This window comes from Dama dama, chromosome 9, assembly GCF_033118175.1.
Source record: "Dama dama isolate Ldn47 chromosome 9, ASM3311817v1, whole genome shotgun sequence".
Taxonomy (NCBI): Eukaryota; Metazoa; Chordata; class Mammalia; order Artiodactyla; family Cervidae; genus Dama; species Dama dama.
Genome location: NC_083689.1, coordinates 46,327,423 through 46,342,549, shown reverse-complemented (window position 1 = coordinate 46,342,549; position 15,127 = coordinate 46,327,423). Strand labels below are relative to the sequence as shown.

The 15,127-nt window shown below is 59.6% G+C and overlaps 1 protein-coding gene across 2 annotated transcripts; it reads right to left on the bottom strand.

Moving 5' to 3' along the window:
• Window positions 1-484: 484 nt before the first annotated feature.
• On the bottom strand, window positions 485-13,877 carry ARHGAP45 (Rho GTPase activating protein 45). Of its 2 annotated transcripts, XM_061151182.1 has the most exons (24): window positions 13,654-13,818; window positions 13,433-13,562; window positions 12,437-12,767; window positions 9,469-9,612; window positions 9,184-9,268; window positions 9,023-9,095; window positions 8,776-8,842; window positions 8,521-8,658; window positions 8,377-8,441; window positions 8,056-8,166; window positions 7,904-7,984; window positions 6,021-6,209; window positions 5,659-5,796; window positions 5,378-5,568; window positions 5,135-5,259; window positions 4,975-5,058; window positions 4,739-4,843; window positions 4,454-4,626; window positions 3,394-3,582; window positions 3,163-3,300; window positions 2,709-2,935; window positions 2,415-2,625; window positions 1,620-1,728; window positions 485-1,241 (listed from the first exon to the last, which is right to left on the bottom strand). In XM_061151182.1, the coding sequence occupies exons 2-24, from the start codon at window positions 13,532-13,534 to the stop codon at window positions 850-852; spliced, it is 3,468 nt and encodes a 1,155-aa protein (XP_061007165.1). In that variant the 5' UTR covers window positions 13,535-13,562; window positions 13,654-13,818; the 3' UTR covers window positions 485-849. The 2 variants fall into 2 exon arrangements, with proteins under 2 accessions (XP_061007165.1, XP_061007166.1); XM_061151183.1 differs by lacking the exon at window positions 13,433-13,562 and having other exon boundaries at window positions 13,654-13,877.
• Window positions 13,878-15,127: the final 1,250 nt, after the last annotated feature.

The following is a 15,127-nucleotide window of genomic DNA, read 5'->3' as shown; positions in this document are numbered from 1 at the left end:
TGTAGGCCGCCTTCTGAGCTCTCAGGACGCTTAGGCAGGGGCAGAGCTCTGACCACCACAGCTGGTTTTACCTAAGCTTGGGGAGGACTGCTGTTTTGGAGGGCTGTCCTGTCAGAAAAGGAGGCCTAGCTGGTTTTACCATGATGGGGTGTGAATCCATGTCGTTCATCTCGTGAGTAGTTGGGTCTCTGCTTAGCCATCCCTGGCCCTCCAGGATAAACCTGTAGGAATGGAGGCAGAGCCTCGCCTCTTCCTGGCTACGCTGTCTCGGACAGTGGCTACTGTCTCCCTGAGGCTCTTCAGTCCGTGTGGGTTTCCTGAGCCAGGAGTGCAGGGAAGAGGTGCCTTGTGTCTATGTCCCATGGCCACCTGGGTTCACACGCCCTATGGGGTTGCCCTGCCGTGTGGTGGAATTTCTATTCACAGCTTCCCCAGCGAGGAGCTGGAAACATTGCTCAGGCTGCTGCTGCCAGAGGAGGCAGGCTCAGGTTGAAGACTTTATTGTATGCAAAAGAAAAGTACTGGTTGGAAAATTCCCATCGTGGGAACTTCCTGTAATGTAACACCAGTGTCCAAACCCGCGCTTCTGTAAGAGCCAGGTTGTCTTGAAGCCGGCCAGCCCACTGTCCACAATGCGTCCAGCCCTCCTCCCAGGTGCCCTATGACCTCCTCGGCCTGGCTCAGGGTGGGCAGGGTCCTCCATCACAGCAAGTCTGAGAGCGGGTGTGCAGAGCAGTGCAGGCAGAAGCTTCTGGGAAGGCGGATCAGTAACGCCCTGGCTGCTGTGGCCCGAAAGAGAGGCCTTGCAGTGACGTGTCCACAGGGGCGGGACCTGCCCGCTTACCCCAGCTACACAAACTCCGGCTGCCTCTTGCAGCTGTTGCCCCCTACCAGCCGCCCACCACGCAGCCTCACAGCCGGCAGCCAAGCTGCGGCCACACTGTTGCACCGGTTGGTGGTGGTGTACTGGCTGGTGTTGTTGCACTGGTTGGTGTTGTATTCGGAGAGCCTCCGGGCTGGCTCCTCCCCAGAGCCCTCCCAGGCCCCAGGCCCGTACTCCCCAGCTGTGGTGCCCAGCTGTTCTTCGCTGCCGCTGCGGCTGCCCTGACTGCCCTCTGTGCCTGCCTCGCCGCCCTGCCTCTCCAGAAAACTGAGCCGGTGCAGTGCAGCCCCTCCCGCTGGGGACTGCAGGTCTGAGGCCTCCTCCAGCTCTGAGTCGGAGTCATTGGAGGCGACGGGTTCTGAAAAGTCCAAGGGAGAGGGACAGAGATACAGAGGGACAGATGGACAGCCTGTGAGCTGGGGGTGGAACCACTGGGTATCTGCCTCTGGTGACACCAAGAGGCTCCCCCACCGCCCCCCAGCAGGCCTGTCTCCTTGCTCAGAACCCTCTCAAGTCAGGTGCAGGGTCTCAGATACTTGGGGTTGTTTCCACATCTGGGTGCCTATTTCTTGGAGCTGGCAAAACACCTTGAAAGGGTATCTCTTTGCAAGGGTTTGTAATGGATTAAAGACAGGTGACACTTGTGTCTGGGGAGACAGTTCAGTTTGCAGCCCTTGACATGGACCTACTACATCACCCACCATCTGCCCAGCACCTCCAGGGCCACCCCACTCACCAAGGCCCCCGTCCTCAGCCTCCTCTGTCAAGGGAAAGGCTGCATCCCCACTGCCCCGCCGGTACGGTGCCTGGACCACCACCTCGGGTCGCTGGCTGGATACCCCATCCTGCAGAAGCAGAAGAGAGATCAGGGAAGCGCCACGGTTCTGGCCATGCCACATTCCATTTACTCTCTTGTAAGTTAACCAAGTAAAAACCCTAAAAACCATTAACACCTGCTGCAGCTGAGCATATGAGGGCCCTCAGCCCCCCATCCCACATCTGGACAGGCAGAGCTCACACAGAGGGCTGAGTCCCTGTGTGGACACCAGCACTGGAACCACTGTCCTGAAGCTATAAGCAGGCATGTCCCCTCCACAGCCTGCCTCCCCTAAAGGCAGCTGCCGGGTTAAAGATGTGCAGTGGGGACTGAGCATGGGAGCTAATGCTGCCTGGAAATAAGACCCTCTACCAAGCAGAGCAGCAGGCTGGACCTAGCTGAGCTGTGTGGGAGCCAGGACACAAGGACAGGCTACAGGTGGCGCAGAAGTGGGAAACCAGAGGGGCTAGGACGGCTGGTAAATTGCAGGTGTCATATGAGCTCAGGGGAGGGCGCAGGTTCCATCCACAGATCTGAACCCACACTTCACCTGTTCTTTGCTTAAAATGTGCCTTGAATGCCCCGGACAGCCCTGTCCAAGCCAAATATCTCCCAGCAGAAACCCCTGTCTAATCCCCCCATAGGCGAGCAAGGTTCCTAGCCCCCACCCTGCTCAGAGCCCTGCATCCTTTGTCCACAGTGGGCAGCCCTCACCTGGCCCCCTGGGGCTTCTTCAGGCTCCTCCTCGAAGACCAGGCTGAAGTGGGTGATGAGGGTCTCCACAATGCAGGCCTGGTGGGGGTAGTCCACCAGCGAGGAAAGGGACACGGTGGCCTCAGTGGGCCGGGGCCGCAGCAGCGTGGGCCCAAACACAATGCCCAGGTTCCCTGGTGTCATCTTGTTGTCCTGTTCCACCTCCACGATCCTGGGGGGTTGTAGGGTGCAGGGGCAGGTGTGAGCAGCTCCCAGGACCCTGCCACCCTTGACCCCCGCCAACTTGGCCCTCACCTGCGCAGGTGCCGCATCAGGTACCGCAATGTGGCCCAGTTCTCCCGAGGCAGGTCCTGTAGTAGTTCCCGCAACCGGCCTGCCATGGCCATGGCTGCAGCCTCGCTCTCTGTGGCATCCGGCCGACCCCGAGATGCTGCCTTGGCCTCAGCCTCGGCCTTCAGATTCTCTTTGGCCATCCCCACAAGCTCATGGTAGAGGCGGAAGGAGATGAGCGGCTCAGGCAGCTATAGGGTGGCAGGTCAGGTGTGGAGGGTCAGTGGTCCTGGCCCACAGACTGCCAGTCCTGCACTGGCCCTGCCCCTGACAGCAGCCCCGCCTCTAGGCACAGGTCCCATCCACTCAATACCACGCCCCAGCTTAGAAACCACACCCCTTCCTAGCGCTGGTCACGCCCCCAGCAGGCTCCCTGTCCAGCCTAGGAACTGCTCTGCCCTGTCACCATCTATCTCACCTGGCGCAGATAGAGTTTGAGAACATTGCTGATGTCGTGGGGCGAGGCTTGCGACAACTCCACCAGCTCTTTGCCATTCTCGAAGGCCTGGCACAGCTTCTCTACACGTGTCTTCACCCCATTGACCCGGTAGATGCCCTGTAGAAGCCTGCAGTCAGCAGGGGCCCATGCCTCTCCCTCCCTATGCAGTCCCTTGGCTGGAGTCCCCGCCGCTGTGCCTGTGGTGGTCACCTTGGTGTGCAGCGCCCGCTGCTCGATCTCAAAGATGCACTTCTTGATGATGAAGGGCACGCCGTCGGGGGTGCTGCAGGCAGCATGGCTGAAGTCCTGGCCAAAGAGCTGCAGGCGGCCCTGCAGCTTCTTGTGGCCACACTGGATGGCTAGGGTCTCCAGGCACTTCTTGTGGCAGGCCAGGCAGCACTAGGGGTGGGCAGTGTGAGTAGCCCTTCCTGGCTTAGGTCCAGCTCAGACACCCCTGGATCCATCTCCTGCCTCAACTCAGCACACACACACACACACACACACACACCCCACTCCCAGCTCAGACACCCCTGGATCCATCTCCTGCCTCAACTCAGCACACACACACACACACACACACACCCCACTCCCAGCTCAGACACCCCTGGATCCATCTCCTGCCTCAACTCAGCACGCACGCGCGCACATGTACACACACACACACACACACACCCCACTCCCAGCTCAGACACCCCTGGATCCATCTCCTGCCTTAACTCAGCACGCACGCGCGCACACGTACACGTACACACACACACACACACACACACACACCACTCCCAGCCCTGGATCCATCTCCTGCCTCAACTCAGCACGCACGCGCGCACACGTACACACACACACACACACACACACACACACACACACACCACTCCCAGCTCAGACACCCCTGGATCCATCTCCTGCCTTAACTCAGCACGCACGCGCGCACACGTACACACACACACACACGTACACACACACACACACACACACACACACCACTCCCAGCTCAGACACCCCTGGATCCATCTCCTGCCTCAACTCAGCACACACACACACACTCCCCCATCCCACCCCATCCCTGACTCCCTGCCACAGTACAGCTTCTGATTTTAGCATATGTGCTGCCGAAGCGAGCACAACAGTGCAGCTTCTGAAATGGCTTTCACCCTTCAGCCTGGGCTTCTCCCACAGCTCTGGCCCCGCCTCCAGGCCGCAGGTGCTCTCTCCCAACATGAGATGCACATCCAGGTGCCTGGCTCCCTTGGACCCGACTGGGACCACTCACCTCCTCACATTCGGCGCCCTGGAAGTACACGTAGCTGTTGCACTCCCGGCACTTGGCCGGCGTGCGGAGCTTCCGAAGCCGGTGGGTCCGGGCCGCCTTGGACAGCCCCACGTGGCGGAAGGGCCCGCTGGGCATGGCCACAGGAAGCTCTGGGGTCATGCCGTTGAGGTCAGCTGGTGGGGGAGGGAGAAAGTGGTCGGTGTCACCGAGGGAGGTCAGGGCCAGACCCACAGAGAATCTCCAAAACCCCTCTTTCCCCACTGCCCCGTTCAGAGGTTCCCTCACCCTGATCAAAGGCTGATGCCCCCACACTGCCCTCCTGGTCGGCCAGCTCCTCGTTGGACGACATGGTGCCGCAGGAAGACATACGCTCGAACTTCTTAAAGTCCTCTGAGCAGGAAACAGGACGTCAGAGACTCCCCCTGCCCTCCCACCCCTGCTGCCCGCTGCACAGTGAGCCGACTGAAGCCTGGAATGGGTCTCAACGTTCTACCTCCCGCTGTCCCAGCAGGCCCCTTCACCTGAGCCAGGGCTGGGGTCCAGACTGGCTTCCGAATCTGAGATGGAAATGGGCCACGACTTGTGCACCTGATGGCCCCGCCCACCTGTGAAAGAGGTATCCCCAGTGAAGGTCTGAGGGGGGCTACAAGGGGGCCGCGTCCAACCCCTCTTGGCACTCACCCCTGCGCTCCTTGGCAATCTCCCCCTCGCTGGGTCCACCTTCATCTGGGGGGCTACCAGCAGCCTCTGCCCCCACAGCATCGCTGACATTGAAGCTGCTTTTCCGAGCACGCAACACTGGGGACCTGGTGGGACCAACAGCCAAAAGGAGGGGCTGTGATGGGGGTCACAACGGCTCCCTGCCCCCGCCCTCATCTCAGACAGGAAGTTTGGCTCCCTGGGCATGTGCAGAAGGTAGTGTACCAGGCACTGGCGGACACGTGGGGCTCGAAGTCGTAGTGCACATCGGGCTCCTCGCCACGCTGCAGCTGGCGCACGTGGGAAGCGTACTGTTGGCCTGGGTCGTACAGCTTGCTGCTCTCATAGAGCATGTGGAAGTGCACGGGCAGTGGGGCCGTCTGCGTGTGCATCATCTGGTAATAGGAGATGGTGGCCTACGGACGGGCGGGAGGTGAGCACTAGCGGTCCTGGCACCTGACAGGTAGGTGCTCCGCCCACCTCTCCAAGGGAGCCCCAGTGCGCACCGACTTGATGGTCTGGTCACTCTGCCGGATGACCTCCTGGATCTGCCGTAGCGCCGTCACCTTGGTATCCTCAAGCTCCTGCTTCTGTGTCTTAGCATCGGCCACACATGTTCGGTAGGTGGCCATTGCTTCCTCCGCCTGGGGTGGGGGCGGGAGGTGGGCAGTTGCCCAGAGAAGCATTAGTCCAGGGTTCAGCCCTCAGGGCATCTTCAGGCCCCACAAAGAAATCAACTAGGCACAAAAGGATGGGAAAGCATTCCTGCCAGGAGGCAGAGCCTGGACAAGGGACCAGAGGTAGGCAGTTCTGTATGTGGCATGAGTATCTGTCACCACGGGTCTTGCCCTCCATCACCGGCCCTCACCTTGTTCTTGGCCTCCTCCTCCAGGCGACGACGCTTGTCCAGGGTCTTGGAGGCTGCACCCCCTGCGCCGGGCCCAATGTTGGCTTGCTCCTCTTCTGCCTTGGCCACCTGGAAGCGGGCCTTGTCATGGTCCTCGCAGCGTTGCATGTAGCCCTGCTTGGCCTTGCGGAGATTGGACTCTGCCTCTTGCTGTGGGTGTGGCAGTGAGCAGACGACCCAGGTCAGTCAAATACACATTAGAGACCTCTGCCACCCACATCTCTTGTGCACAGATCCCGTGGCCAGTGAAACAAACGGGACTGATGGTGGAAGAGCAGGAGGTGACACCCATAGTGGGACCCTCGGAGGAGCCAGCATCTGGCCTGCCCCTTTTACAGCTGGGGAAGGTAAGGCATAGCTAAGTTCTGAAGGAGACACCAAGGACATCATCCTCTTGACACCTACACCCATGCCCACCACAGTGACTTGCGCTTTTGTCTCTTTCACTTCCCTTCTTACACACGAGACCAGTGAGGTCGCCCAGACAGGAAGTGAGGCACCCTCAAAGAGCACTCAGTTAAAACCCAGTGAGCCTTCTGGGGGCCACACCTTACAGCCTACACCATCAGAAGCCCAAACATACAAAAATTCATATGAGCACTAGAAGAAACCATGGAAGAATTTGTTTAAGTAAACATAGCACACGGAAGGCCTTTCCGTATGTGACACAGAACCGAGAAACCATAAAAGATAAGACTACTACTAAAAAAAAAAAAGAAAAAAAATAACGATCATGGGTTTCAACTGGGAAAACAGGCTAACGGGTTAAATCAAAAGTCAAAACAATAAGCTCGGGGTGAAGGAGTCTGTAACACGTATCATCCAAGGCTGGGTTCTCTAATAGATAGAAAGCTCTGGGAAGTCAATAAGAAACAGGCTACTGTCCAGTCCAAGGTGAGCAAAGGATATGAACTGAGAGCTCAAAGAAAAGGAAAAGCATGGTTGTGGCTCTGGAGGTCAGCCTCCCACCCTCATCCCCTATGACCCAGCCATTATCTTTTGGGCACTGATCTGAGATGAATGCTAGGTCACAGGTCTGAGTAACAGCGGCACAAGTTCATCATAGCAGCGATGTTTGAAACAGCAACAGTTCAACCACAACTAAACTCCATCAATAGGGATGTACTGAAATAAGCCATGTAGCTTTGTAGCTGAGAACGCCTAGCTAAGAAAAAGGCAGGAGGGGTTTCATGTGGACTGAGATGGGGCGAGTTCCTGAATGTGGAGGTGAGTTTAAAAGATCAGAAGCAAAAAAATAAATAAAAGATCAGAAGCAAAAAAAAAAAAACCTCAGAAGCAGAATGGGGTACTCGGCAAGCTGTCATCAGGTGTGCAAAAGTTGGGGAGAGGGGCATTTGCCAGACATGCTAGAGGGAGCCGCAGGACTGCACTAGCTGGAGCTGGGGCCACGAGAGCTGGTTTCATCACCAGCCCTGTTAACACATCTAAAAAACAACACAAAAGATACTAGTGCCTTTGGAACTGCCCAGAAAGAGGTGAGAAGAGTAACCTGGAGGAAGAACCTGGAGCATCCGCCAGACCTGGATGAGCCCGTTTGGTCTAACCCAGACCTGCTCCTGGCAGCCACAGGTGACCCTGTTCCCCTGTGACAGCGAACTCTTGACACTGAGCGGGGCCCTAGGGCCTGGGCCTTTCCTGCCACAGCTTGGAGGTCAGGAGCCTGAAGCAGCTTGGAGGCAGGACCTGCCTCATGTGGGCACAGGGCACTCTGCATGGTGTCGGCAAAACTCGGGAAACCTTCATCTGGGTGCGTACCAGAGGACTACACATGCACGAGCTGGCCGCCCTGGCCCCTCCCAGCCCCCATGCCCCACCCGTGGTACCAGCTTCCTCTGGGCACGGTGCCAGGACTCCTTGATCTCCTTCCTGCGCTTCTCATGTTCGAGCCGCCGTAGATTCAGGGGCTTGCGGGAGACAAGTGTCAGTGGGGACCCTGGCACCCTCCATCCCGCCCACCCTCCCAGGCGCAGCCTACCTGCATGAAGGTCTGGGTCAGCAGCGTGCCCACTGCCTGCACCAGGCCGTGGCCAAACTCCAGGTCCTGTTCCAGCGCCAGTGAGTAGATGGACAGGAGGGGCATGTGCGGCTGTGGGGTGGGGCCGGCGTCACAGTCACGTGGGGGAGGGCCAGGAGCCCTCCTGGAAGCCCTGCCGCCCCCCTGCTCCCTCAACCACCCTTGTACAGACTGGAAACCCCTTTCCTCTGGTCCATCCTGGAGGTATTGATACTCACATCCAGGCGGGAGGAACCCTGCCCGGTGCCCCACCCGCCCACACACTCCCCCCAAGTTCCCCACCTCCTGCGTGACACTCTGTCTGCAGTTCTGGACGATCTTCTGCAGGCCTTTGGCGAAGTCCATCTCTGCAGGGGAAGGAGTGTGAGGGCAGGGGGGCGGAGGGGCCCTCCAGCCAGACCCCACCCTGCAGGCTCCAGCTCTCACCCAGCGCGCTCCGCTTCTCCAGGTAGCCGATGAGGTCCTTCATGTATTTGGCCATGTTCTTGGCGTACTGCAGGGCAGCGTCCACGCCCCCCTCACAGCGCTGCAGCAGGGTGTCCACCTCCTCCGGGGACAGGCAGCCTGCGGAGTAGACACCCCTCAGCTCAGGCTCCACCCCTGCCCTGCCCTGCCCCAGCCCACCCCTCCTCCCATCCCCCCGCCCCAGTCCTCTGCCACTTGCTGGGCTCAGAGACTCACCCGCATCACACTCCTCGCTGCTGGGGGGCGCACTCTCACTCCCCTGTCCATACAGGTTCTCCATGGACTATATCAGAAAGAGACAGGTGAGTCCAGCCTGGGCTGGGCCCTGTTTGAGGCCCACCCTGCAGGAGACAGTCACTGCCCCACTGGACAGAGCGAGTAGCCATGGTCCACAGAGGGAACAGGGGCACTCACCCGCCCTGCCAGCCTGACCCCAAGCAATATGCAGGCCACCCTTGCTCACCTGGCCTGGGTCCCCAGGGGGCACTGACAGGAGGATGCTGCTGTCCACTTCACCCATGAGGAACTCGGACACACTGCAGGGTGGAGGAGCAAGTGTCAAGGGGCACATGGGTCCCCACCCTTCCCCACCCCCACTCTTCCCCACCCCTATCCCACACTCACGTGCTGCTGAAGGAGACGGCAATGGTCTCCAAGGCCTTCTCAAACTCCCGCTTGTCTGACTCATTGTTGCACTCATAATGGAAGGCTGGGGACAGACAAGGATGAGAAAGGTTGGCCCAGTCTGTTTGGGAGGTGACCAACGGTGCAACTAATTGAAGGGGGAGCATTGGAACTGTTGTGTCCATCACACTCCTATGCATCCTTCAAAACCCACTTCAAACATCCCCTCCTTCAGAAAGCCCTCCCAGACAGAAAGCCCTCTGTGCCTTGTCCCAGCCGGCTGACCTTTGACTTTGGCAATGAGGGTGCCAGCAGCCGTGAGTGTCTCCACAGTGTTCAGCAGTGGGTACTTGGAGATGACCTGGCGCATCACACGGAGAGCCTCACCCAGGCACTCATGGGCCAGTGGCCGGCGGGCCTCAAGGAGTTCTGCCAGGTAGAGTGGGTATGAGCAGGGAAGGAGGGAAAGCCTGTCCACCTAACTACCTAACCCTAACACTTCCCTCCCCAGGTGGGGAAACTGAGGCAGAGGTAGGAGAAGGCAACTGCCTGAGGATCAGTGACCTCAGGGGGTGGGGTGGGGTGGACTGTCCCTCTCTGGACTGCTGGCCAGGTCGACAAAGACCAGATGGCAGTCTAGACAAGCCTGCTTAAAATACCCTTTCCTTGTTCCTCCAGAAAATAACCTTCCACTGTCATCCAAGTTGCAAAGCTCTGTTCAGTTCTCTCCTGGCCCTGCCGGCCTGGGAACTGAGGCTTAAACACCCCATTATCTCTCTCCAGACAGCCACCATATGAGGCAGGCACTGTTATCACCCCCATTTAGAAGATGAGGAAACTGAGACACACAGGGGAGAAGTCATTTCGCAAGGATCACACAGCTTTTCCATTTACACTAGCTCTGAAGACAGAAGGACACCGCCTGGCTTTATCAGGAGGGCAATGGGAAGCCATGGAAGGTGTTAGAGCCAAGAAAGGTCAAGGTCAGATCTACTTTGAGGGAGGCTTTAAGTGCCCTCCTCAGATATTCTTAACTGGAAAAAAAGCAGAGTGTGCAGGCAGAACATGCACCATGTAGTGGAAACAAAACGGAAGAAACCTGTAGATGCTGAAGGACACCCAGGAGGGGCCTGCCTGTACCTCCCCGACCTGTGTGCTTCTGACTCAGCCTGGTAGGTGATACTCAAAAAAAAAAAAAAAAAAGGAATCTGGAAATAGGTGTCTGATCCCTTTTCAGCACTGAGGACCCACTGAACACCACCGATAGGGAGACCCCCATGGAGTCCTTGGCCCCAACATTCCTCGGATTCAGGATTTGCGCCTGAATCAGTGGGGAACTCCGGGAGGCCGGAAGGAGCTTCAGGAATCCAGGGAGGCTGGCTACGCCCCTTCCCCAGACATTCCTCCCAGGCACAACGCCCGTCTTGTCTCCTGGGCCTCGGCCACCTGGGTCCCCGCAGCACCCCCACCCGGGCAGATGGGATTCTGGCGAAGCCCAGACATACCCAGCTCTGCACCGGCCAAGGTAAGCGCCCGGTAGCCCTGCGTCCCAAGTGGGCCGGCAAATGCCCAGAGCGCCACATGCTCCTGACCAGTGCCTGCATCCCACACCCCGCACCGTCCTCTCACCTCGGGGCCCTGTCTGGCAGCGCACAGGCCTCTGGTCCAGCGCGGGGTGCACCGTCCCGCAGATACACATGGTGTACCGTCAGAGCGCGGGGACCGTGAATGCGCACAACGGAATATGGGCTTTGGTACCGCGTCTTCATCAGCCAAACCGGCTCTGGCCGGTCCAAAGACCCCGCCCCCGCCGAGGAAAGCTCCGCCCCCTGGAATCCCGCGAGCCTTGGCTGGGGTTCTCGGCTCCCCAAACTCAAGGATCAGGACTCAGACCCGAGTAGATGTGACTCCATTCGGGATGGGGCTGCCAAGGGCAGACAGGGAAACAGGCCCAGGTACATGACGTGGGGAGGTGCAGGGAGATCCCGCCCACGTGGATCCCTGCGCTCACTGCCTCCCAGGCTGAAAGCTGCCTGGCTATCCCCCAACCATCACTGTAGGCTGAGGACCTCTGGTCACAGCCAGCATCCCTGCAGGGCGTGTCATTGCCCCATTTCACAGATGAAATACCAGGGTCTCCCAGGCCGGCAGGGGCAGCACCAGCATTCAAACCCAAATCCTCTCTACTCCAGGCCCTTCCCTCTGCCCAGGGATGCCCCAAGGTGCAAAGAAGGGGGCCCCTGCCCTGGCCATCCTCCTGCACAATCCCCACAGGCTCAGCTCCGCCCAGGCCTGGCCTCCAAGGAAGCGCTAGGATCGGAAAGGAACCGAGATTAGAGAGTTTCCCCAGGAAACAAGTCCAGCTCCACCCCAGGACCAGATAACCCCACAGGCTGACACCACACACACACACACACACACACACACACCCCGCCCCGCCAGCAGAGGCTTGGCCAGCAGGGAAGCTCCCCATTACAGCCTGCAAAGCTGAGGTCCCTCTCCAGGTGGAGGTTGAACCCGGGCTCTGGCTCAGGTGAGCCGGAGTCAGGGGGCCACCCTGAGCCTCAGTTTCCTCATCCATAAAATGGGTACCTGAAAGGAGCAGGCCAGGGTGTTTAACATGGCCCTGGCACTGCGGTTTCCGGCAGGAGAGATCACAGTGCCCTCCTTGGCTGTCAGGGACAAACAGGAAGCAGATGAAAATAACTCAGCAGGAAGCTGGGCTGTCAGCGGACGCGTGGAGAAAACGGAACTGCCATCCACAGCCCGCTCACTCCTGCAGCTTACGTGCAGGTCCTGCCCCTCGTCCCTCCTGAGTCTCTGTATCCAGACCTCAGCCTGCCTCTCATTCACTTCAGTCCAACATGCAGATCTGACCTTGTTCCACCTCTGCTCTGACACCTTCTATGGCTCTCCAGCACCCTCAGGATAACATCCAGGGTCCCTCTGCTTGCCATTCTCAATGTCTTCAGCCTTACACATTTCATACACCTGAACCTTATTCCCCAAATGCATCTCTACTTTGTGTTTCTATGCACATGACATTCCCTCTACCTCAATGCCTTTCCTTCCTAGTTGCCACTGAACTCCTATTCATCTATCAGAACCCTAACTGCATTTTCCACAAAGCCCTCCCAACCACTTCCTTCTGAGCCTCCCCAAGTCCCTCCCCAACCCTGTGCTGACTCCCTAGGTTTTAAGGTCTGACCCTGCCTTCTTCCACCCAGGCCTTGGCGTCCCTGCCAGTTCTCACCATCACGCAGAACACACTCCTTCAGTTTCTCAAGGCCCTCGGCAAAGCGGGCTACGTCAGCCAGCAGGTGGGAGATGTCCTCCACGGTGTCTGGGCAGGGTCCCTGGATGGGTGCCTCGGCCGGGCTGGCCGCAGACAGTGGGCTGCGATGGCTGCGGCCCAGCGTCCAAGTGCTGGCCCCCGACAGAGGGAAGCCAGCAGCGCTGGCATGGCGGCTCAGGCTGGTGGGCCTCTTGAGAGTGCCCGTGGCCTTAGCATTCGAGGCCACACTTGGTAGTTCTAGGCCGGGCCCCAGAGACACTGCATCAGCCCCGTCTCTCCTAGGCAGCTCCTGGGAGGGTGGGGGGAGCTGGTAAAGCAGGTGCTCCCATCAGGCCCTGCCTCAGTTTCCCTGGAAGTGAAGTGGGGCTCTGGAGGGTCTTCAGCCTGACCCCATAGGGGTCAGAGGCCACAGGTCAGAGGGCTGAGATTTGGTGTCGTGCCCCTCCCACACCTGTTACCCAACGTCCTCTCCTGGAGCTTTCACAAACAACGTCTCTGCCCAAACCACAGCCCGGGTGGGGGAGGGGCGCCCCACTTCCGGAGGCAGGGGAGGGAGGGGTAGAGGGAGGGCTGGGGTCTCCTGAACTGCCTCAGTAGAGGCCACTGCAGATGCCTACTCACTGGTAGACACCTCCTTGGTTCCTGTCCTTTGAGGGTCCAGCAGACTCCTGAGCCCACAGACACCACCGGCCCTGTAGATGCCCCCAGGCTTGCACCAGGCCTGCCCCCGTGGGTCTCCTTCCACACTCTGCTCCCTATAAACCTTCTGCCTAATAGCCTGGCTATAGCTCTCAGATCTAACGATGCCTGGAGACCCCAAATTTCCTGAGCCCCCACCTGACGGAGTCCAGGCCCAATGCACCCACACCCTGGTACCCACCCCACCACTCCCTGGACCCCACAGCCAGCACTGGGTAGGGTGGGAGAGTTCATGGCTGTCCCAAGGGCTCCTACCGTAAGCTGAACGCGAGGATCCCAGCCCATCCTGCGAGGCCCCTGTAGTCCAGCCTGGTGGGGGCTGTAGCTGGCTCGTGCCCCCCGCCACTGGCCCAGCATGTCACTGCCCGGCCCTGCCCTGCCGGGCCTGATCACAGGGTGTCCTCCTGTCCCCGTGCTGCCCAGCTGTCGCTCCAAGGTCCCCGCCCGCTCCGTGCTCCCCTTAGAGGCTCACTCACCCCCGAGGGCTGTGGGCAGGGGCTTCCCGCCCGGTTCTTTTTCGAGATAGACGGGGTTTTCATGAGCTCTCTCTTCTTCCTGGAGAACATGGTGGGGCCGGGCCCAGCGGCCTGAGAAGCCCAAGGAGGGCAGGCTGGGGGAGGTAGGCCGGGGGTCTCAGTACCACAGCTCCTGGTGTTGGTGGCCTCGGGACCACATTGCCGCTGGCCACCCCCTCCTCAGCTGTCAGGATCACGTGACAGGCCCAGCCCTCATTGGCGGGCGCTTCCCCCCACAGGAAAAGGCCTCCGGAGGCGGTGACTCAGACCCGCCCCTGACCCTCCCCAGCCTCAGCCTCAGCCTGCCCCTCCGCACAGTGGGCTCGAAGGTGGGGTCCCAGGCCCCGCCCCCAGCTTCCGCTTTCCTGAGCTCTGCGTGTGCACATTTGCCGAGGTGCCAGGCCCTGCCTGACGGCAATGCCCCAGACAAGATGCCGATGCCTCAGGCACCTGACCCCAGCAGGGACACAGCGATGGCAGAGATGCTCACCCCTACTCGGCCACACCCAGATGCACCCAGGAGTGCAGACACCTGAACACGACGGACATGTGGGGACACAGATTTTGATGTGTGCTCAGAAGCCACCCAGTTCCACTGATGCAATGGGTACCCTGGACACAGGCACCTGCCTTCCAGTCCTCCCATCGCTTCTGTGTATGGCCGCCCTCCACCCTTTGGCAACCCCCCTGCAGACCCCAGGGAACAGTGCAGGGTATAGAGGGTTGCCTTCCCTCCGTCCATCTCCCATCCCCACCCCTGATTCTACATTCTGGGGACACTCAGCAGGACAGGTTAACCCTAATGCTAACTGCTGAGGACACCATGCTGCCTCCTCCCTCCCTGGCTTGGCCCCCAGACCTGGGGCATTGGCAGTGTGTATAGCACCCCCTGTACCCTCTCCCCCCATAACCACCTCTTATCTTGGAGCCCCCCTAATCTGAGCCTTTTCCCCTCCCCCAGTCTTCCTCCCCTCCCCTTCTGGAGTCTCACCCCCTCATCCCCTACCCCTTCCCCACCATTGGCCCCCACTGACCTCAGGTGGGAGGGGCGGATCTCCAGGGCACAGGGCACGCAGGCCACAGCCCGTCACGGCAAACCCAGTTCTCCAGGCCCGGGTCCATCCACTAACCCATCCCAGAAGGCCCTTGAGGATCCTCTGCCCACCACTCATCGCTCTGGATGCCAGGATCGGGGGATGAGGGCCGGCTGCAGGGCTGGCTAGCTGGTGGGCCTCTGCCTGGTTGGAGGCCTGAAGTCTGGGCCACCCCTTCTGGGCTCCCCCAGCTGCCCCAGACATTCCTGAGTCCTGACTTCATGCCCACTTCAGATCCAGCCACTCACAGGTACCGCCTTCAGGCGTCAGAACTACAGGGGCACTCAGGGGCTCTGGGAGCAGTGTCCAGGCTCTTATGAAGGGCGCACCTGCACAGGAGA